Source organism: Lissotriton vulgaris, chromosome 1_1 (assembly GCF_964263255.1).
Source record: "Lissotriton vulgaris chromosome 1_1, aLisVul1.2, whole genome shotgun sequence".
Lineage (NCBI taxonomy): Eukaryota > Metazoa > Chordata > Amphibia > Caudata > Salamandridae > Lissotriton > Lissotriton vulgaris.
The window spans coordinates 50,241,666-50,266,271 of record NC_141685.1 but is presented as its reverse complement, the minus strand read 5'-3'; the positions used below and the strand labels follow the sequence as shown (position 1 = coordinate 50,266,271).

At 44.1% G+C, this 24,606-nt stretch overlaps 1 protein-coding gene and 1 long non-coding RNA gene across 2 annotated transcripts in view; both read left to right on the top strand.

The window, feature by feature from the left end:
• LOC147737197 (uncharacterized) overlaps window positions 1-18,393 on the top strand; it is a 57,483-nt gene extending 39,090 nt beyond the window's left edge. Inside the window, exon 4 of the long non-coding RNA XR_015295550.1 lies at window positions 17,670-18,393. This is a non-coding gene — a long non-coding RNA (uncharacterized LOC147737197). The remainder of the gene's footprint in view (window positions 1-17,669) is intronic.
• Window positions 1-22,036, top strand: part of LOC147737196 (uncharacterized) — an 82,853-nt gene extending 60,817 nt beyond the window's left edge. The window contains exon 3 of the mRNA XM_086923147.1: window positions 19,289-22,036. Within this exon, the coding sequence (XP_086779273.1) occupies window positions 19,289-21,025 (1,737 nt within the window). The 3' untranslated portion in view covers window positions 21,026-22,036. The remainder of the gene's footprint in view (window positions 1-19,288) is intronic.
• The last annotated feature ends 2,570 nt before the right edge of the window (window positions 22,037-24,606 follow it).

Here is a 24,606-nt window from a genome sequence, read left to right as displayed (position 1 = left end):
TGGTTGAGTTCCAGCCAGGGCAGATGGTATGGGTTTTGGGGCCTGTGGCTCCTAGGGCTCTGCAAGGAAAGTGGAGTGGACCCTACCCTATCCTAGAAAGAAAAGGCGGGTCACCTACCTGGTAGACCCTGGTTCTGAAAGGAATCATAAGATATCAACCGCCTTACACCCTACTATGACATGGCAGATGTGACCATGCTCATGGTTACAGATGAGGATCAGGAAGTAAAGAGTGAACCTGGCCCTGACCTGTCCAACAATCCAAAAGATGGGTCAGTGGAAGGTGTGGTCTGGTCAGACACCCTACCTGCCCTTCAGGAGACTGATTGCAGACAAGTCCTAAATCAGTTTGCTGAGCTCTTCTTTTTGACCTCTCGCCAGACTAGCTGGTGTATCCATGCTGTAGACGCTGATGGATGCCTACCTGTCGAGAATAAAACATACAGGCAGACTGAACATGTGAAAGAGAGCATCAAAGCTGAAGTAAGCATGATGCTGGATTTGGGAGTTCTAAAGCCTTCTGAGAGCCCCTGGTCCCTCTCAGTTGTCTTAATCCCCAAGCCTCATAACTAGGATGGTAAGAAAGAAATTAGGTTTGTGTGGACATTTGGGGCGTGAATGCTGTGATCAAAAGCGATGAATACCAAACTCCATGGGCAGATGAACTTATTGACAAGTTGGGAGCAGCCAAGTATAGGAGTATGTTTGATCTGACTCCAGGAACAAAAGAAATATCTGCATTTTCAATCCCAGATGGGTCTTATCAGTTCACTGTAATGCCCTTTGGTTTGAAAAATGTCCCTGCCACTTTTCAAAGGTTGGTGAACTAAGCCTTTGCTGGATTGGAATCCTTGAGTGCAGCATTTCTACACAATATTGCTGTCTTTAGCTCCACCTGGCAGGATCACCTGATCCACCTTATGAAAGTACTGTGGGCTCTGAGAAGTGCAGGCCTCGTTATCAAGGCATTCACGTGCCAGATAGGGCAGGGAAAGGTTGCATACTTGGGTCACCTTGTTAGTGGGGGCCAGGTTCAGCCCTTACAACCCAAGATCTAGCCCATTCTGGACTGGGTGGCTCCAACTACCCAGACTCAAGTGAGGGCCTTCCTTGGCTTCCCTGGTACTATAGGAGGTTTGTGAGGGATTATGGCACCATTGTGGCACCCCTCACAGAACTGACTTCCAGAAGAATGCCCAAAAATAGTGAACTGGACTGTGAGCTGTCTAAAGGCTCTTGACACGCTGAAGGAAGCGATGTGCTCTGCAGCTATTCTGAAAGCTGCAGATTATGTCAAGCAATTCATTGTGCAGACTGATGCCTGGGAACATGGTATAGGAGCAGTGCTATCCCAAAAACATGACCACGGTCAAGATCAGCCACTTGCTTTCATCAGTAGAAGGCTAATCCCCAGGGAACAGCGTTGAAGTGCCATTTAGATTGACGCCTTTGCTGTGGTTTGGGCCCTTGAGAAGTTTATGTCAAACCTCTTTGGCTCTCACTTCCTAGTTCAAACCGACCGCAGGCCTCACTGATGGTTAATGCAAATGAAAGGTGGAAATCCCTCATGGCTAAAGTAGTCCATCACCCTACAGGGAATAGACTTTGAAGTGAAACAGAGACCTGGGAGTGCCAATGCAGATGGACTTTCCAGGTTGTCCCATTTAGCCATTTAATTTAATTTAATTATGTGCTTATATAGCGCTGGAATCACTCCCGAAGGGGTACCTCCACGCTTCGACCGCTGCGAAACCCTTCCTGGCTTCCCTGAGAGATGGTCCCTTAATGGGTATCTCCAGGGTGAGACCAGGCATCCCCAGCAGTCTGGTGGGGCCGTTAGTGAAGATGAGGCAAGCTAGTGCCCAGAGTTGCCGAGTGTGATCGCTGATCAGAGTGGGCACCGAGGCGAGAGAATTATCGATTAGACGATGTTAAATGCTATGCTATGTTAAAAATACTTATAAAGCGCGCGCACACCACAAGATTTCATGGCGCTGCGGACAAGGGAGTCCTGCCGCTAAGTGATTTCATTCATAAGCCTGGCGAAAGAGTCAGGTCTTTAAGAGTTTCCAAAATTGAGGATATGATATCATCTATCTAAAGTCCTGAGGAAGAGAATTCCAAAATTGAGGGGCCAGGACCGCAAATCTTAGTCCCCCCAATTTCTAGCATTTAAAGGACAGAGTAGCTAGGGGATTCAAATGGGAAGACCTAAGATCCCGAGTGTGTATATATCTCTGGACCCGAGTAGATACAGACACTGGGCAGTTGCCATGGGGCGCTGTAAAGAGGAGGCATTCCAACTTGAATGCACTGGGTTCGACTACCAGAAGCCAATGTAACTTTTTCATAAGAGGGGTGACATACTGCATTCTTGGCTGGCGATAGATTAATCTAGCAGCCTGGCTTGGCACTAGTTGCAGTCTTTTAGATTGATATTCCGGAATGCCAAAGTAAAGAGTTAGTGTAGTCAATGTGAGAGATGACTAAGGCTAAAGCAACTTGGGTAAGAGCTTCAGTTGTGAGAAATCTACTGTTCTCCAGTAATGGGGTATCTTTTATAGATTCACATGCTTGAATCATTCTCCGTCGTTGAAGTGGGATTCCCACGGTACATAGAATAGCAATATAACAATAGCATAGCGAAAGCATAGCTAAAAGAGCAATAGGAAGTATTGTAACATGGACGTTAATAGGAAAAAAACGTGTCACTTTAATAACTTGTCCAAATCATTAGATATGGTACAAACTCCAGCCAATGAGGCGACAGCGCCCTCTGGAACCTTCTCCTCAGAGGCACATCGTGTTTAGGGAGTCTCCCTGAGCGCTGCTCAGTACCTCTACCTTTTCTCTTCAGAAACCCGTCTTCACTGCTTTGTCTACTAGAAAGAGGTCACTCATCAGACACTGTGAGTCTTGTGTGAAACTCTGGCTTCATTCCAAAGACCCCCACAAAAAATGTATCTACTTCCTCCACCCTGAACATCAGGTGAGAGATTGTAAAATCTGCTGGACTTTTCCTCAAAAGACTTTAAGAGACAGAGAGGGAAGTCTACTTCTGTGGTTACAGAAACTCAAGACCAAGGATAATCCCTTATCAGATTTTGAGAGGGATTCCTCTCTCAAGACTGTCATCTCTAAGAAGAGGGCTTGTGAGGCGGAGTTGGTATCTGCTATGGCTAAGGTGCTCAAGAAAGGCCACACCTCTACTCATGAAGGCCTGACTTCTTCCTCAAAAAGGGCTCCTGCTCCTTCTAAGGGACTAGCTATGCCCTCTACGCCTCCGAGAACTGCCTCTAAGTCTCAGGCGTCTAAGTCTCTTCCTGAGTCAAATTTGCCTAAAAAATGGGTTCCTCGTCGACGAAGACTTCCGTCGCCACTGCTACAATGACGACTTCCACCTTTTCTTCTCTTAAACCTACAATGATTATTTAATTCGCGTCTTCTCCGTCGATGTTTGTCATGCTTGTCTGCCACCTCCCTCACTTCGCCGTCGATGAAAAAGAGGACTGTCTCCGGTCGGTCATCGTTAGATGCCTCCTCACCGACGAGACGGTCGATGGCTCTCAAGGCTCTACCTGCTTCGTCGACAGATGCCTCGTCGAAGGTTGCCTCGTCATTGAAGGGTGCCCAAGTTAGCAGCTCTGGCTGCTGCACCACATCCTCTCCCCATAGCAAGTACATAGGCTGGACACTCGTCATTATGAGTTCGCAGCTCCATGATGGCTTCACTGAAATATGTGATGTTTGGCACCAAGCATCGCAACATAATAAACTTGCACCGATTCCAGTGTAAATTTTTATTAAAAATTGCAAAACAGAGGGCCCCTTAGCGGGGTCCCCTGAAACCAATCAATCTTTAGTGTGGTCATTGACTGGCCCGAGCCAGCCTGCTACCACCGGAGTGTGTTTGGACCTCAAGGGAGAGTGCCTGCGCACTCTGAGGCTGAGAACAATGCCTTTCCTGGGTGGAGGTGTTCATGTCTCCCCTGGACAGGAAGAGCCATCCGTGGTGGGGAGCTTCAAAGGTCTTGTCTCCTTTGTAATGCAACCCCAGCCTCTCCTGTTCGAAGGAGCTGGCCTCCATCCTGTCCTCACACCCTTTTTGGCGGCAGGACAGGTGGGAAACCTTTGATAGAAGAGGAGATGTACCCCCCTCTGCCAACTCTAGCCCTCGGGTGCTGGAGGCTAGGTCAAGTTCACTTTTCAGTGCCCACCATCTTGAAGATGATGGGACTTATCCAGTTAGGGCTACAACTGTGTCCTCCTCTCACAGAAGGTGGGCATGTTAGAGGGCATAGACACCCCATGCAAAGGGCCCATTGGACACTACCTGTCACTCCCTTGTAATGCCCTTAAATCTAGTTTTCAAGTGGCATCCCCAGTTTCTGAACTTCAGTTCCTGATGACCTAAGAAGAGCCGGGCACTACCGATGTGCACAGCAGAGAAGATTGCAGAGAACTACTGTACACAGGTGTTCCAGGACCTTTTGTCTAAAGTAAAATCTGTATCCCCTACGGACTGCTGCCCACCACACATCCTAAAAGAAGCCTTCACCGTCTCCCGGGTCCAGACCTCTCTCTTCTGAATGAGTCCCTATTCTAGGGCTGTGCCCCTTAGGCCTTTAAAGATGCAATTGTGGTTCCCCTTCTGAAGAAATCAGGGGCAAACCCCAGATCCTGTTCAATTACCGCCCAATCTCTTTGCTGACCTGGCAAAGGTACTGGAGGCTCATGTGGTGAAGTGCCTGTCCAATTTTATTGAACAGTCCAATCCAACTATCTCGACTCACACTAAGCTGGTTTTCGGCCTGCCCACTCAATGGAGACCGTAATACTGCGAGAGAGGGCTGACGGGTACTCCTCAGGCCCTGGTGCTGTTGGATCTCTCGCCCGCCTTTGACAGGGTCGATCATGGGATCTTATTGGACCATGTCAAGGAGGCTGGCAATCAGAGCTCAGCCCTTAGTTAGATTAGCTCCTTTCTAGAGGATCGCTCCCAGTCAGTCTAGAGCAAGATTCCACCATGAGCGGACCTCGTCTGGACTCCTCAACGTTACCTTCAGCCTCTGCAAGGAGACCCCCCTCAACCCTGACGTGCTTTGGTATGCCTTTTCTGACACCAAAAGGCACCCTTGCAACCATCCGTCCTGGGCTTTGGTGAAGAGGACAAAAGGTGTTGCTACATCCTCAAGAATCAAAACTTACGATGACAGCTTTTGGTTTCCTTTGACCGGCCTCCTGGCCCTATTGCATGTGGTACTCCATTAAGGTGTCAGAGATATAAGCGCGTTCCCTGGTGTGGCATAAAGCCCGATTGATCAGGATGATCCACTGTTGCAATTACTGTCCGCAGGCAGATCACCTGGGCATACGCAAGGACCTTAGTCTCAAAATTAAGCAGGGAGGTAGGTCTATAAGACCCACACTCAGTTGCCGGTTCGTCCATTTTTGCGATGACCACCACCTCAGATGTTATTTGGTCCTCTGGGAGACACCCTTATTTTCAGGCAGTCTGAAACCTCCTCTGGAGGCACTCTCTGATTTTATCCATCATGCTTTTATATAATTCTATGGTGAGCTCATTGGACCCCGTCGCTTGCCCTATTTGTTCCTATTGTCTTATTTATTTAGTCTACTGTCAGGTCTTGGTCTAGTGCATCTCGGTCCTCATTCGTTAGCATTGGCAGGGTCAGGTCTTTCAGGAAGTCTCTCCCGGTATTTCTGTCCCTTTGTTGTCAGTGTCCTCAAGGATCCAGTTCCGTCCTTTGTCTTGTCTCTCTAACCATGTGTAACAACCTGGGGTCGTCACAAGCACAGGAATATAGACAAAATGCAAATGAACAATTGGCCACCACTACCTCTCACTCATTGTACTCTCTACAGAACGTCGACACAAAGGTAGACAATCAATCGGAACACTGGCCCTTTAATGCTGACTGGGAATACGAGTGGGAGGAGTCACAACAGGCCACGGAGACGTCTTATTCCAGGGACAACGAATCAGGTGGGTGTTTATTCACCCGGAGGGAGCAGACGGAGGAGCGGAGCGGAGACGGAGCGAGAGACGGAGCAGAGCGGAGTTCGGCAGCGTATGAAGAGAGAAGACAAAGAGTCGTTGAAGAGGACGCGGAGGATGAGAAGCCAGGAAGCCACTGACCCCACGAGCTGCCCAGCCATACACCCGCGGGAGGTGTATGGCTCAACCAGGTACGGGATAAACTCAGGGGCTGGGTCAAACGTAAAGCAGTTGGTACCGATTAAACCTGGGATATCCCCCCGTCTTCCTGGTACCCCCTTCCCTGAGCACTAAACCCCTCACGCCGGCAATAGCTTACTTGTGTGTCACCGGTAGTTTGGTCCTCACTCTCTTACCCTTTCAGTAATTAGACAGAGCAAACAGACCACTTATACCCGTTATCTTTCTCCCTGTTTTCCAACGAGCGGCAAGACGGAAACCGAAGATCCTATTCCGCGGAGAAGACTCGACAGGGAGCATAGAGCATCGTCGGCGGAATCTGGGATTAGGAAGACCGCGAGAAGTCGTTCCCCGAGAGGAAAGATAACAACTAAGAAGAAAAGCTCAGACTCGTTGTATATCAAAATAAAACCCACTAAGACTAAGATCAGCGTGTTGCCTATTCCTGCCGCACCCGTAACACCATGCAAGCAACTCATTGGCTTTATCACCGACATCATAGAGACAATTCTGGGTAGCCAGCGCATGAGTGCCCGCTATTTTCCATTAGTGCTCTTAATGTGTGCTGCTTCAGTTGATGGTGTAATGGGAGAGAAACTGATTCCCCACCTGCCCAGTGTGCCTCCAGGAAAGCACATTCCTTGTCCACAGCCTCGCACTTCAATTTACGTTCCTTCGGCATTCCCCCAATCAAGGCTTGTGTCTGGCCTCGAATCACTGTCTTAAATTCACCCTGTAGCATGCAAGCTGATTCAACAGGCCGCCCGTTCTCCTTAAAATAGAGGTCTGCTCCATCTCTCATACGAGCTTTGAACTTCTTGTCTTATAAATATCCCAGATCAACCCTTGGGGGTAGGATGAAGTGCACAACCGGACCATCGAGTTGCACCTCCACCAGCGAATGGTCTGAGATTCCCCCTGCTATGTGTGTAGCGGCACTAAAATCAACTTTATGGACAGTCTGGGTGAAAAGATAGTGCAGGCATGCCAGACTACCATGTGCTGCAGACAGGTGCGTCTGGTTCTGATACCCCCTTACCCTCTAAGAGCATTTAGGAGTATCATGAATATAGTATAGGTGCAGTTCTGTCACTCCAGTCACCCCAATGCGTGTATGTTCTGTTGTAAGCGTTTTACCCTTTCACAGGATGAGTCAGTCTTGTCTGGGTCTCTTTCCTGTTTCCCGGCATTTGAATGGCACGCCCAAACACTTGAGAGAGCAGTGACCCACCAGCAGGCTTTTGTGGAGTGCTTTTGTCCTGGAGGTAGGACTGCATTCAGTAGGGCACCCACTCTGTCTTTTCTTTGCAGTTGCCTGAAGATCAGCAGTCCCAAGGTAATAGTCACAGCTGGCCTGTCGGTAAGTGCAGCTCCCTGGAAGTCCGGCATCAGCAATTGAGCCCACACTGTGGCCGGCTGGACCACAGGCGTAAGCTCAGATAGGGTGTTCGACACTTGAGTAAGTGTAGTCCCTCATGGACCTCTGACACAGAGTAGTCAGGAATTCAGCCACTAAAAACCGAACTCAGGCTTTCCAGGAAGCCAGTAGATTCAGACCCTGTTGTGTTAGGAGTTTAGCAAATGCAGCCTTGAACGGCTCGGTTGGCAGCACACAATCATCCAACTGGGCCTCAACAATCACGTTGTCGTAGAGTATTATTTTCTGCCTTGAACTATTGGGAGAGTCTTGAGGTTGGTGGTGGGGGGTGTCCCTTAGACTAGCGGTTTACTCTGTCGCACTCTCACATTGCATTTAACCTACGCACACCAACACCCTAAACACGCACTTGATGTTAGCGCAAAGTTTGGGCACATGTATAGAAATGTAGAATTACATGTGTGTGTCAGTAGGATGCCACTCCACTGACCATGATGCAAAGATCACATTAGGCTATGGATCCTTACAACAGGGTGCATTGCCACCACCGCTCTAGCTGTTAAACCCATGACAGTCCTCTGCCTTAAATAAGGGAACACTTGGTGTGACCCTCCAGGTCACAGGACCGGTCCAAGACCTCTCATAGTCCCTTGTTAGAAGTTGCACAGTACTAGAGTGGCAGCAAAATCTCATGTAATTGTTGTTTTTTCACTTTGTGGTGGATTTACCCCAGTAACGTCCATTTACAAGTTTGATGCCACGGACTGGGCAGTTGCCACCAGGAACAGATTCTTCTGCCTGTCAAACCACATGCCATTCACTATTTCATAGTGTTTTTCTGCTTTTATTTACCACTTGTTTTAAGCAGGTGGTAGATATATGCATGTGGTTGGTTGGGGGAGATAGGTGAAGCAGGGGATTGAAAGGGAAAGCATTTTCTAACAGAGGGAGTAAGGTAAATTTTAATTGCATGATTAACAAAAATCGTACAATTACTGCATTCTTAAAGGAAACACACCTATTTAAATACAGACCAACGATTTTAAAATTTCAAAAAATCCAAATTAGTTTTCTTAAATAACATAAACACAATTTATAGACATTACATCAGATCGTCATCTTTCCAGGACTTAATATAAATTGTGACAATTAACATTTCTGTAATTGATGTGTGATATAAAAATATTACTAAATGTTGTCCTTAATTATCTTAGACTTCTATATTTCCTGTGGGCAACTCTCAAGTATCCAACTTCTTTTTAACAAGTATTAAAAATTTAGTAAAATTGGCGTTCATTTTAATATTCGATGGTCTAAAAAAAACTATCATGGCATGTCTGCAGATACGAACACCTCTGCCAGTGAAGCAGTTTTTCAAATATCGTTTTCTTTCCGCTATCATTAGAACACATACACAAACAAAATGCAAAATACTTTCGTCCTATAGGTGGCATAGTCGGCTTAGATGTTCTCAACCAGGGCACTACATGTTTTAAGCCAGGTAAGTTGCCGGATCGTGCTTTCATAAAGGTGTTTTTGGTTTGTAGAGACCATGGTATTTCTAAATATGGTTGGACCTTAAGACTTGTATATTCCTGGACCAACATCCTTGCGTGGGATCTCTTAATAAACACTTCTTTGTCTTTTAAAAGTGACATTTTTTTATTTTCAAAAACCTTTATTAAGGAATATCAACATGGCAGACACAATACACCGTGCAAACCGCCGCACGCGGTAGCAAGATAAATTACAATACAGACATTGAGTTGCAATTGGGTTACGTTTATAGCAATTCAGTAAAACCAGGAATGTTAAAGTCACAGAACCACAGTCCAGGGCTACAGCCTCCCAAGGGGAAGCACGCATAGAAGCACAATAACATATGAAAGTCTAAAGCAGCAGATGCGCTGATGGGAAATAGGGGAGGTGGGAGCATTTACTAACCAACCCTGTCGGCCGCTGTGGACCCAGGCCCGGCGGGGAGCGCGGGAGAGGTAGCGGAGAGGAGCGGGAAAAGGAGATAGGCGACCAGTGGAGCCCAAATGTCGACAGGGCGGGACCTGGCAGACATTAAATCCCAAAACTCAGAGAGGAGTCTGGCATCGATAGGCATCCTCGAACCAACTCTCGACCCTAGGAGCAGGCCGCCGACCCCAACACATGGCCACCCTACGTCTGGCGAGGACCAAAAGCATCGAAATCAGGCGGCGGGAAGCATCAGGGCAAAACTTAACAAAGCCAAGAAGGCACAGGGGAGGGTCTGGGCGCACTGCAGTACCGGTGATGTCAGAGACGGTGGAGCACACTGCCTGCCAGAACTCAGAGACCTTGGGGCAGAGCCAAGCTGGGCAAAGTCTGCGGCGGGAGCAGCGCAACGCATACAAGTATCGCCAGGGGTGAGCTCGAACCAGTGGAGCAGCACTGGGGTGCGGTACAGTCTGTGCAAGTACTTGAAGTGGATCAGGCAGAGCCGGTAATTCGGGGACAACTTTTTGGTTTGATTACAACCAGTCGGCCTCCAAAATGTCAATTCCATGGGGTGGGTTGAGTCCAGGCGTAGATCCGAAAGTCAGGCGCACCCATCCCACTAGCAGACATAGGGAGGGTGAGGATATCGTAGGCCACCCTGGGTTGTTCACCTGCCCAAATAAGCAAAATGACTAGAGAGCGAAGTTTGCGAAAGAAATGAGAGGTGAGGGGGATAGGTATGTTCAAGAAGAGATAGAGAAATTTAGGCAGGACCACCATTTTTGCTATGGCGATACGGCCAGCCAAGGATAGCGGCAGTCGGCTCCACGAAGGGATTCTCGATTCAAGCCAATCAACAGCCCACCTTAAGTTCTACCTCCACAATTCATCCAAATCCCTACTTAACCAGATGCCCAACTAGCACGTGGGGCCGGATGCCCACACGAATGGAAAGTCCGGTGTGAAGGGACCAGTAGCATCAGTCAGGGGAAATAGGACCGACTTACTCCAGTTCATCTGGATGCCCGAAAGCCCGCCAAAATTTATGATTTCCCGAACCAGGGGGCTAAGATTTTCCTTGGGGTGGCGGACATATAGGGTGACGTCATCCGCATACATTGAGACCAGGAGAGAGCGGGAAGGGAAACCAATGCCCCTGTGTGTATGGTGTTGCCGTAGCCTGGCAGCCAGGGACTCCATGGCGATGGCAAAACATGGGCGATAACCTCCCCAAAGCTGCACGCTCGACCCTCTCTACCAAGGAAGGACAGTTTACAGCCGGCTTCATCCGAGAATTCGGTATGCTTTTGGCAAAGCAGCGCCAGCGTCTCAGGGCTGGAGCACGCCGCCTGGGCGGCATCAAGCCACGAGTATTTCACTTCCATATAAGGCTCGGGAGCAATTTCGCTTTTATTACTTTTATTAATGGGGTAAAAGTTGGGCCTCCCAAGAAGCTATAAAGTAGGCGAAAAGCCCCTTGTAGACTTTTGGCTCTTTTCTTCATCTCCATTTTATGATATGAAAAAGATCCTTTCATGTCAAACAGTATCCCAAGAAATTTATAACATTGAACTTTTTCTAGCTCTCGCTTTTGGTGGTACCATTTGTATTGACTGCCCTTCCGATTCTTGGTACTGACTTCCATTAATTTTGTTTTTGTTTTCGTTTATTGTCATTTTGTTCTCAATTGAATACATTGATGTTTTGTTTATTTATCGCTGCCGTACTATCCTTGTTTGGCTTAGCAGGACGACGTCATCAGCGTATAATAAGTTTGATATTTGTTTCTCAGCCAGCTTTGGTGAGTCTGCTAACTCATTGTTCATTGCAAGGGTAAAGTCTGATAAAAATAGATTAAATAAATATGGAGCTAAAACACACCCTTGCTTTAGGCCTTGAGTTTTTAAAATTTTCCTCTAAAGCTTTGAGCCATTCCCTAGCCGGACTCTTGTCCAGGTATCAGTATATAACAATTGTATTGCATTTAAAAGGCTGGAGCTAATGCCATAACGATCCAGTTTCCTCCATAAAATCTGCCTATTTATGCAGTCAAAGCAGCTTTAAAATCAACGAAACATAAATATAATGGCTGTTTTTTTGTTTTATATTTTTCCTTTAAAATTCCCAGTGTTAACACATTTGTTGTTGTACCTTGACCGTGTACAAAACCTGATTGGTTCGGTGGAATTAAATGGTTTTCATTAGCCCAATCAATTAACTCCTTAAGTAGAACCGATGCAACTAATTTAGCTTCAATATCTTGGAGCGTAATTAATCTGTAATTGGATGGGAGGGACCAGTCCCAACTTTTATATATCGGAGAAATGATAGATCCCTTCCACACCTCGGGGACGGTTCTTGATTGGAGAGCATGATTAAATACTGGTGTTCGATAGCTCGACCAATATGATGATTTCTCCTTATACAACACAGCGGGAATCCCATGTGGGCCTGGGGCACCATTGGATCTCTGATTCTGTATTAATTTACATACTTGGTTTTCTGTTATCGCTACTGAGTTATTATTCTTTTCTCCTCCTATTTCATTTATAGCCCAATCAGTAGAATTCACAGCCATGTTAGGAGTAGGATTCAAATGCATATCTATGAACGATACCCATTCCGATTCAGTTACTGTTGATGAAGTAGATTTCCTACTAGATCTACTCAGTTTGTTTAATACAATCCAGAAGCCTCTTGACTTACTCCTTTTGCAAGCATATAGAGCTTTTGCCCACAACTATTGCTTTTCTTGCATTTTGTCTTTCCAGACCATTTTCTTTACTCCTCTATTTATCTTTTTAGGTTTTACTCTGTAAATTAAATTAACTTCGAACTTTTTTTACCAATCTCAGGATTCTGTTACGTCCTTTTTTTAATTGATGGCTTTCAAACGAAATTTTCACCAATGAACATGCTGTGTTTTTTCCTCCACTGACCTTTATTAGCATATTATTGAGATTGACTGGTAAGTAATTGCTTTGTGAAGAGAGACCATTTTTCGACAGCATTCGAATATTATCCTTCGAAGTGAAAATCAACAATTGCCTGCGCAGTGTTTGTAATAGAATCTTTGGTGTTATCTGACCAATATAGTTTCTTATAATTTACTTTCATTATTTCTCCCGGAAGTGTTGTATATTTTTTAAATCTTAGGCCATTTAGGTTTAACTCCATTATTTGTTGATCGTGGTCGCTTATATATATTCCCTCTATTTGATAAGACAAAATGCTATGAAATAGATTCAACAATGCTATGGTATAATCTATTCTAGACCTATGATACCCTGCTTGAAAAGTCCATGCTGATGGCGAATCTTGGGGAAATTGCTCATTTAGCACCCTTAGACCTATCGTTTCTAATTCTTTTACAAGAGTCTTGCCGATTTTTTCATTCTTTTGTTCCCTCATACCCATTGTTGATGAAAAACTTGGAATTGACCCTAAGTAATTTTGCCATTGTATTTCAACATCTCTATCGTAAGAACATAGCATATTCATGTTATAATCCCCGGTAATAATAATCTCAGTTTGGGTGTCATTGTCCAGTTGCTGCAATATCATAATTATCAAATTGGTCGCCATTGTTCTTCGTAATTATATACGTTGATTACTACAAGAGATTTAATTATATTTTGTTCCTTGTATCGTATTTTGGCAATTAGATCATCCTTTTGACTTGGGACGTCCATTTCACTTTCCATTTTTAGCTCAGTTGATATAGAAATAGCCAAACCCCCACAAGGTCTGCCATAGTTACTTGTTCTCTTAGCTAATGAGTAATAACCATATACCCTTTCAATCTAAAAGGAACTAAAGCCCAAGTGTCTTGTAAACAAATGATTTGAAAACAGCACAAAGTAGCTAATTGGTTATTCTGAATCTTTGCTTAAACGCCATTTATATTCCACAAACATAATCTGACCCTTTCATTCATAATTCTTGGCCCCCTTAAAGGAACTTCAGATTGTAGATGTCATTCCTGCCAGACATTATGGAGGGCTGCTGTTAGCCAACCTAATTTGACAGTGTCAAATAATAATTCTCCTATTTTTTTCCTCTCATTATTTTAAAAGATGCCCGTTAGTCATACCTATGTTTGTTTTAAATATTGAGTATTTCTTATTATTCTCGGTTCTCATTTGGTTATGATTTTGTAATTTTTTTGAAACAAAAGGGCTGGGATAGAAAGGTTTCAGGAGAGTTATTTTTGTTCCCCAGTCCTGAAAGAGATTATGTTCTTGCATAATAAGGCTGGCGGCAGTAGAAGATGTCCAAATTACTAATGTCGATTCTCGATTATTATTCTTGATTATGAGGAATTGAATTGATGCTATGTCGGTACATTTAATTTTCTTTAATGAGGGTACTGCATTACACAATTTTAATATGTTCCCAAGAGTCACGATATCATTATTACCCCTAGATGTATACTCCGGCGTAAGAATTACCTGCACCACTCCTTCTTTTTGATCTGGGTTCTTTAATTTAATTTGTTGCAGGCTATTTTCACCTTGAGCATGTTCAATTAACCTTCCATTATGAATTCTAACAGTTTGAGACTATGATTGTCGATGTTTATGTAACTGCTTCATTTCGGTTCCCAGATCTTGTGGTAATTTAATATCCTTCCAGGTTTTTAACAAATCTCTATTCGTTTCATCCTCTCTTATACTCTCACTCTTTGCTCTATTTGTTTCCAATTGTGATGGCTTATTTTCCACCTGTTTATTACTTTCCTCCACTTGCAGCATTTCTAAGGACTGAATTTTCCCATTCTCTATTATTTCCATACTATCAGCTTGCTTGTTTAAGCATTTACTTTTTCATAACTGCTTGTACCTCCGATGGATCCTTATTAAATAGAGGGTAAAAGGGTTTTGTTGGTAACATTTGTTTACCCTCACCTTCACAATATGATATTTGGTCATGGTTGTTTCCAGTGTTCAATCTCACTATATCTGATGCATTTGTATTTTTTATACTTTTAGAAGTTTTATTCTTGATTTCTGTTGTTTTTTCCTCTGTCTTTTTGATAGATGAACTTCTGGAGCTGCGTCTGTCAATGTTGATTGTGTCGAGCATAGGTTTATCACTTCTTGATCTTTTGTTTTATCATCTATTTTTTCTTTAACAACAACAGTATTGTCTTTACACTTTATTGTATCTTTGGAGGGCCAGTCGGTCTTGATGGGTTGAATTCCCACATTAGGAAAATTCCCTTTTACATTGTCAATTATCGTTTTTAAAATATCCGGAATTGTAGCAAATTTGTTAATTAGCTGGGCACAACTACACTCTGCATACGTTGATATTGACTGAGATTGTGCCCTTACTATTAGATTATTTTTCGTTGTTATCTTCTGCTCAATTCCGGTTACAGAGGATGCTATAGCGCTCAAGAGATCTATTTGGACCTCGATTTTGTTGGACTGATATGTTAAAGCTTCCAGAGTTAATTGCGAGGTTTTGAAGAATAAATCCCAAATTGCTCCAGCGTTCCCACTTCCAGGTACCTGAGTACCTGGGCTATGTTGTTGCCCATTTATGAATGATAGGTCCTTATACTCCTCTTTTTGTGGTCCTTCAAAATCATGTCCCTCGTTCCAAGAATTAATGAATTGTGGACTACTATTCAAAACGTCTTTTTGATATGGAGTACTCCAACGAGGCAGAGTTTCTGGATTGCTGTGTATTCGTCCTTATTAATTTGAGATCCGTTATTTTGATTAAATTTCGGCTGGTCCAGTTTTTTGAACGGAATTTATTTTAGACAGAGTAAGATCCGATTTCAGTGGGGTATTGGCTTCCCATATGATTTTCACCCCACCATTTAGTTCATTTGGAGCTTCGTGCTCTGGTTGATTTCTTTGGCCCAAATTAGACGGTTCCCCTATACCGTTAGCTCTTCTATTGGCGTTGGCTGCTTAGTTGGTAGTAATTGCTGAGTATCTCACATTGTTAGATTTGTGCATTTTGCGTCCTCTTGTTGTGAACGACCAGTAAGTGGAATAGTTAACATCTTTAGGTCCATTATTTGGCCCTAGTGGTTGACTTGGTCCTTAGTTGAATTTGACATTCATTTGACTTCAGATTCAGACTCAGGGTGGCCTGGTACACTTACTCCTTGCTTAGGGGATATAATATTTGTTCTACTCAGTGGTTTAATTGGAGTTTGAAGATCACATGGGTCAGTTAGCAATGTTAGCATAGCACCAGTTGGATCTTTCATAAAATCAAACTTTGACGGCGACTTTCCTAGTTTCCCAAATGTATGGACCTTAGATGATTTAAAGGACTGTATGTCACCTGCCTGTTTCATTTTAAACGTATCTAATATTAGTGTTTGTTGTATTTTTCTTTTCCTTTTGATAGGAGGGAAAGGTGGCCGCTCCTTTCCTGACCTCATAATACACCCTCTAAGGCGAAGAAGCCTTGCTTCTTTCAGAGAATCAAACGGGCCAGTGACAAGACCAAAGGGTGCTTTGGTAGGACAAAAACACCTCCAAGGGAAAACACCCCCAAGGCACACCTCAGTACAGAATCCGCCGGTGCTGCTGGTTACTTAATTAATTAATTAATTAATCGATTGATTAATATCCGGCCTCCTGGTAGGAGTGTAGTGTAGGCATGCAGAGTAATTCAGGGGTTGAGGGGTGCTTCAACAGGGTCAAAGTCTATTGTCACTTTCCCGGTTGAATAATTTCTCGGATTTTGTATTAGAGACTTATTACAGACTCCAATGGCTCAGCGACTTACGGACTGATCAACTTTAACTATTTGCCATACGCCACACACCTCTTGCCACTTGTCACTCACCACTCACTGTTCATTGCTTGTTTGTTGCTATTCATCGCTGTCAAGAGTACAAGGGAGAATGCTGGCAATCATTGAGGAGCAAGTGCGGAATCCAGAGCCAGTCCCACTACAGACAGCAGATGTAGGCACTTCACTCCACTCCTCGGCTCAGTTCTGCTCTGCTCAATGCTTAGTAAATATGTAAAATCAGGCGGCAGGCCAAGGCTCCTCTGGGCCCTCTGTGCTCCTCTGTGCCCTGCAGCAGCCGCCGCACCAGCAGCACCGCAGGCCAAGGCTAATTTGACCCCTGCAGTGGCTGCCGCACCTGCCAGCCCTGCAGTGCCTTAGCACTGCAGGGCCGGCAGCGGCCGTTCCTGCCCCCAAAGCAGATCCGTCAAACTTAAAGCACCCATATAATAGGACACGGGAGAAGTGGGAGAAACCTTCGGGAGCGGGAACCGGTCACAAAACAAACCCGGGCAGTCGTCCCAGGCTCCGCTTCTCTTGCTCGTTAACTCCTCCGCGGCTCGGCCTCTCAGCTCTAATCGGTACGCTCTGCACTCAATGCCGAATCACAGGCTGACAACGACTGTGAACACCAACAGAGGGAAGAATTGTGTTTTTCCCCCAGTTAGTAAAGAAAACAGCATAAGTCTTGGCTCCTTCTGCTGCACCCAGAGTCTTATACGTCTTTTCAGTCTAATTTTTCTGACTGGAAAAAAATTGTGTCCTGATTTTCTGCACCTAGTAAATACAGGTGCAGAAAAACCTAACAACTGATAATCAGGTGGAATAAAATGAACACATGAAAGTACGCCATAATTTCATTGCCCTTAAGTTCATACTCTGGGCCATAGTAGAGGGATAGGTCTGGCATAGTCCTCGCAGCACACAAAGGATTTGCGTGCGGCAGAGGCCAGAGCTCAAAAGTCTGGATAGCAGATACAAGTAGGTGGTAACTCAGGGCAGGGGAGAATGCCTGTTGTCCATGACAGAGTCCTTAGCGTCCCAGAAATCTGCATTACAAATTAATTAATAGTGTATATTTTTTAATATCAGTTTGGTGCCAGTCCATATGACTTTAATATCTGCCTTTGGGATTCTATGTTACAACTCCATAGGGTACATGTATCCTTTGTGAGCTTAATAAAATGCTGAAAATTCTACAAATCCTCACTCCTACATCCAAGTACTCTCAAGCTACCATCCTACACTCTGCACTGTCTGAAAAACAGCTCAACATTTTCGAAATTGTGCCTTGATTTGGCTTGTAAATTATATTTTTGGAAATGTACATGTATTAACTATTTAATTTTAATACTATAGGTGATTGAAATTACGGACGAAGAACGCAAGATTTAGCACTAAGCAACTGAATGCCAGTGCCATAAGAAGGATTATTTTGAAAAATTGAAGGACATCAAGCATTCTACGTTTAAACAATTTCCAAAAATCTAAGTGTGGAGAGGAAAGTACTATACCTGTAAGCGAAGTCTCTAATTTTGCATTTCATTAACCCAGAGCAAAGCCATATCTATACACACAATATCAGAAATATGTAGAAACACCACTTCAGCATCCTCATCTGAAATATTATCAGAAAGACAAATTGCCTCAGCTTGACAGAATAACGTTCATCTAAAGCATCATGTAATTCTAGAGAGGAAGCACACACTGCATAAAAGAAAGTTACAATAAAAGGATTCTTCTGGATACCATCAAAGAAAAGACACTGAAAGAAGACTCCGAAGCTGACACGTTAACAGCCAAAAGATTGGAAAATCACCTTTGTTCAACAACCGTTTTTAAACAGTTACGCAAGTTTGAGACTATCTGCCTCGGGATATAACACCTCGACCCACTCTGCTCCCTTGCAAAAACCTTAAAAATTCACCACTTTGTTGTGTTCATGACCATCTCAGATTATTTCCTTTTTATTGTGTACTGTTCTGTAATTCTATGTAAATCGCCTCAACATTATCTATTGTGCAGGAGTGATATGTAATATTGTTAAATATAAAAATGCATTAAAGGAGCACCGTTGCGCTATAGCTAATGTAAATAAATCCTCGTCTTTAGAACTACAAACTTTAACCTTACACCAAACATAGACAGGGGAAAAGGAACTGATGTTCTGCGACTAATGATCCACAATAGTACTGTGCCGTTCTAGCGCCCTCAGTTACTGCCATTACGTCAGTGCAAAAAGGTACTTATCAGTTTAATCATTAAATATCAGACTAACACCTTATTTCTGCCTTGCTAAGAACCTATACAAATAGATTTGAGAAAAACTTCAGTCACAAAATAAGTTGCTGCCGGAGAGGCTATTACCTAAACACTATTATCTGCTAGAAAAATTTCAACAGGTGTTACAGGGCTGCTTCCAGACATATTCTGCTCAATTCAAGTGTTGAGAAAATTACACACAATTTCTTTTATGGATAAATGCTGAAAATGATCTAAACAAGCCCGACTCTAAAATCAGGTTCACTCTTACCGTGGCATATAAGCAAGAGAAAACTAAACGTAGAGATATTAACTCTAGGAATACACCTTATAAAAACACGGAGTGTGAAAACAAATTCAGTGTTCAAACTCACCTCACTCGAGGCAAAATAACCGAAGTTGGGGAAAAAAGTTACCTGTGCCAAAAAAGATACAGCCATAAATCTTATCTCACAGAATTTGACAGAATGCACACTGGGGAAAACCACTCTCAGTGCAATGTATGCCAAAAAAGTTTCAGGCGTAAATCTTATCTCACTGAGCATATGAGAATCCACACTGGGGGAAACCACTCTCCGTGCAAAGTATGCCAAAAAAGTTTCAGGCGTAAATCTTATCTCACTGAGCATATGAGAATCCACACTGGGGAAAAACCTTATCAGTGCTCTGAATGCCAGAAAAGGTTTAGTATCAAACCGAGTCTATATCGACATGCATTAACCCATTCTGTGGAAAAACTTTACCAGTGCGCTGAATGCCAAAAAAGTTTCAACCGTAAATCTTATTTCACTGAACATATGAGAATCCACTCTGGGGAAAACCCTTATCAGTGCTCTGAATGCCAGGAAAGGTTTTGTAACAAACAAAGTCTTTCTCGACATGTAATAACCCACTCTGGTGAAAAACCTTACCAGTGCTCTGAATGCCAGAAATGCTTCAGTGACAAAAACAATCTCACTCGGCATAGAAGAACCCACACTGGGGATAAACCTTATCAGTGCACGGAGTGCCAGAAATGTTTCATTGACAAAAACAGTCTCACTCGGCATAGAAGAACCCACACTGGGGATAAACCTTTTCAGTGCTCTGAATGCCAGAAATGTTTCATTGAAAAAAGCAAACTTACTGAACATACAAGAATCCACTCTGGGGAAAACCCTTATCAGTGCTCTGAATGCCCAAAGCAGTTCAATCGTAAATCACTTCTAACTGCACATTTGAGATTCCACACTGGGGAAAACCCTTATCAGTGCTCTGAATGCCAGGAAAGGTTTTGTAACAAACAAAGTCTTTCTCGACATGCAATAACCCATTCTGTGGAACACCCTTATCAGTGCTCTGAATGCCAGAAATGTTTCAGTATAAAAAGTAGTCTCACACGGCACATAAGAATCCACACTGGGGAAAAACGTTATCAGTGCACTGAATGTCACAAATGTTTCAGTGAAAGAAGCTGGCTCACTCGGCATATAATAACCCACACTGGGGAAAAACCATATCAGTGCTCTGAATGCCCAAGAGATTTCAAACTTAAATCACTTCTAAAAGCACATGTGAGATTCCACACTGGGGAACAACCTTATCAGTGCTCTGAATGCCAGAAATGTTTCAGTGAAAAAAGGCATCTCACGCAGCATATAAAAACCCACACTGGGGAAAAACCTTATCAGTGCTCTGAATGCCAGAAATGTTTCAGTGAAAAAAGCCATCGCACGCAGCATATAAAAACCCACACTGGGGAAAACCCTTATCAGTGCTCTGAATGCCAGAAATATTTCCAAGACAAAAGAAGTCTTTCTCAACATACAATAACCCACACTGGGGAAAAACCTTATCAGTGCTCTGAATGCCCAAAATATTTCAAACTTAAATCACTTCTTACTGCACATGTGAGATGCCACACTGGGGAAAAACCTTATCAGTGCTCTGAATGCCAGAAATGTTTCAGTGACAAAAAAAGACTCACTAAACATACAAGGACCCACACTTGGGTAAAACGTTATCAGTGCACTGAATGCGACAAATGTTTCAGTGAAAAAAGCAGTCTCACTCAGCATATAAGAACCCATACTGGGGAAAAACCTTATCAGTGCTCTGAATGCCACAAATGTTTCAGTCAAAAAATCAATCTCATTCATCATATAAGAACCCACACTGGGGAAAAACCTTATCAGTGCTCTGAATGCCACAAATGTTTCAATGCAAAAAACAGTCTCACTTACCATATAAGAATCCACACTGGGGAAAAACCATATCAGTGCTCCGAATGCCAAAAATGTTTCAGCCAAAAATCTCATCTCACTGAACATGTGAGAATCCACACTGGTGAAAAAAAATATCAGTGCTCTAAATGTCAGAAAAGATTCAGAGGTAGAGATGGTTACAAGCGCCATAAGAAAACACACTGTCAAAATAATTCAGTGCTCCGAATGCCAGAAAAGCTTCAATTTTAAACTCAATCTCACTCTACATGAGCAGACGCACCCAGGGGAAAAACATCATCAATGTTGTGAAAGCCAGAAATTGCTGTTTGATAGGCACAGCCTCACTAACCATAAGGGACTCCATACTGTTAAAAAACCTTATGAGTTCTCTGAATGCCAGAAAATCTGCAGAGAAAAACGATATCTCACCATGAGAAACTCCACCCTGGAGAAAGTCCTTATGCCATAAAAGCTTGTATCTGAAAGACAGTGTTATGCTTCATGAGAGATCCCATTCTGGGGAAAAACCTTATGAGTGCTCGAAATGCAAGCAAAGTTTTGGTTACAAATTACTTCTCACTTGACATGAGCGAACTCACACGGGAGAAAAAAGCCTTATGTGTGTTCTGAATGTCAGATAAGGTTTAATCACGAATACAATGTCACTTCACATGAGAGAATTCACACTGGTCTAAAGCCTTAAACAGGAGGGGAAAGCCAGAACGTAATACTCGGAAAGGAGATCTCACTACACATGAGAAATGCATCCACACCAGGTGAAAAGTAAGGCATATCTTGAGTTGCAGAAAAGCTTCTAACAACCTGACTTTACATGAGAGAGCACATATTGTAGTTGCAATAGGATTCATCAAGAAACTCTTGCAGGATAACTAAGGCTGCCCGCATGCTACCTCCAAAGAAATTTCTGGCCTGGAATTCTTTTTTAATTGCAACAGTATCCACAATTTGAGTATCTGAAAGTTAAAAACTCTCAAGGTCTTTACTTTACACAGAGAAGTGTTAGTACTTGCAAAAATCAACTAATTGTCAAAAAAATCACAATAATAATGTCTTAAATTTTACTCCACCCAAAAGGTTTCTACTCACCCTTGTTTCTTAACATATGACTAATATCTATATTTTCATGACAAGATTAAGCCTAGGCGGAGTTCCTCAGTGAAGAACTCCGCGAAGTGACAAGAAAACTCTGGCGGTCTACGCGGAGTTCCGCAAGCAGCGGAGTGCGTAAGGGTCATACTGTTCGTGGTGATTTTGATCTCCTGGTGTTTGTCCCGCCCTGTAAAAATAATCGTAAATAGCACCTTGTGCCGTACAAGAGGGTGCAGCTGCTTCTAGTCGAGCTGCAGCTTTGTCAATGCGAAGGAAGGTTTCTCAACGCGAGGTGGTTGTGACCTGCCGCAACCACTCACATTGAGAAATCCGACGACCTGCTTGGAGAAATCGCGCAAGGAGATTGATTTTGCTCGCCAACTAGACGTTGGCGAGCGCGAGCAAGGAAAAATCTCATCAGGAGGTGGATTTTCCCTGCTCCGGCAAATGACGTTGAAGAGCGCGAGCGTAGAAAAAAACCTTGCTACGCTCCATGGAGCAGAGTTTTTAGTAACTATGCGAGCTCCGCAGAGTACAGAAAACTCCACACACCAAACGCACGGCGGCCTGTTGCTTTGGCATCCTGCGCGGGCTCCGTCCAGTGCTTAAGTTCTTCGATGCCCCCACCAGGCAACTCATGATCCAAGCCACTGTCATCTCCAGGCTGGATTATGCGAGTTCCTTACTGGTTGGTCTGACTCAGACAGAGATCGGGCGTTTACAACGGATCCAGAACGCCGCAGCAAGATCGGTGGTAGGCCTCCCAAGATTCTGTCCTACCTCCAGTACCCTGCGGTCACTACATTGGCTCCCGGTGGCCCAGCGGATCCAGTTTAAGGTCCTCTGTGTCGCCTATAAGATTCTGAAGGGGTCCCCAGCAACGATTCTTATGGCCCTTCTAGCCCATTACACCCCAGCTCGACCCATAAGATCTGCGGACCTAGAACTGGCTGTTGTGCCGCGTTTTAAGCGGAGTAGGGCAGGAGGACGTTCGTTTCAAGTTCGCGCGGCGGTTCTGTGGAACTCCCTGCCCCCGGCGATCCGTGCTATGAGGGATCTGCTTTCCTTTCGCCGTGCGGTGAAAACCTTTTTATTCCCTTAGTTCTTTACACTGTTTGTTTATTGTTTAGTTGTGTTGTGCAGCTGCCTTGTCGGGCGCCAGGACGCTCCTTAGCTGGAGCATCTGTGCGCCAAAAAAAAACGCATAACATAACATAACATAACATGTGCACTGTGTACAACTACAGAGGCCTATGAGTTTATTATCTCACAGGTCTGTATCACATATGCAGGCCCTGGCCAGATATTAATTCACAATTTTTATCATGGTTAGAATTCAGATGAGGCCTTTTCATTTCCAAAAATTGTAATTGTATTCTCAGCAGCAAGTGTATATATAAATCGTTGAGTGATGACTGCGCAGTGCTCAAGATGAAAGAGATATGATGATAAAACCGTCCGATCCACATATTGTACACAAAATCAGGGCTGTAAATACTTTCGTACAATACAAGTTAAGCAAAGGCTATTCTTAGAAGACATCATTTCTATGAAATAGTACCTGTATAGTCAAAGTTTCGACTGTTCCAGTTAATTACCGTGGTCTCATCAGGACGGTAGATCGCGGCCTCTCCAATATACTTCTCAACTATATTCAATACAACCCAGTAAGGATTCTTCTGTATCTCGGGGCAGCGTACCCGGGAGGAAGTCAAATTCAACTAAGCAGTTCCAGGTCCTGTTCGCCGGACCAAACAACTGCAGCCAGTAAATGCTCCGCTTGCTGTCAAACAAGTTTGTGTGACACTTCCTGCTGAGACCACCGTCATTGACTGTCTTGTCTGTGAGAAGCTGCACCAGCCCTCCTGTGATGGTGGGCCGGAAGACCTTCATCGCCAAGTGAAATGCTCGCAACTCCACCAGCTTGATGTGGAGTTGGGTCTCTGCCACTGACGATGGTTCCCTAGTCTCTGTCTCCCATATGGCCTTCCCATCCCAGAAGTGATACATCCGTCTCCACTGTTAAGTCTGGGTGGAATAGGGAGAGGGGTCTGCCACTGGCACAATCTAATTCACCGGAGAAAATGTTGGATACTGCCTACAATAAGGTGAGTCAGTGTCTCGAAGGACACAAAGAGGTTTTACGGCTGTGCCAGCTGTAGCAGCAGGTCACACAGTGGCATGATGTCCTGGACGTTGCCTTTGTGTGCCATGGCCATGAAAGAACTGTGAGACCTGCTGGGTTTGCAGCAGGGTCTGGCGCTGGCAGTGTTGAAAAACACTACTGTAGCCAAAAGGGGACAAGATATGTGATGAAATTGCGTGGCGGAGGCAGACAGACCCAAGTAATCTGTCTGGGGCCTAGTCCATTTTCCTGCTTAAAAGGTGAGAGCCATCGAATAGCTTGTCCATTAACGAAGCTTAGGTATCTATAGAAACATGTCCTCAGGAAGCCTGCTATGTAAATCCATCCTGCGTTTGAGGCAGGAGCTAGTGTTTACTGGGTTAAATTACGGATTAAAGTCCACAGGTGTGAGGGGGTCATTGAAACCTCTTACCAGATCTCTTAAGGAGGATCACAATCCACAACTTTAGAGGTGCACTGACTATTTTACTGTGGTAAAGGATGACAGGTCTCGCTTCCCAGGTCAGCCACAGTACAACCTCCTGGATCCTTTCTGGTATTACCTGAGACAAACAGGTTGAGGGTTTTGAATGCT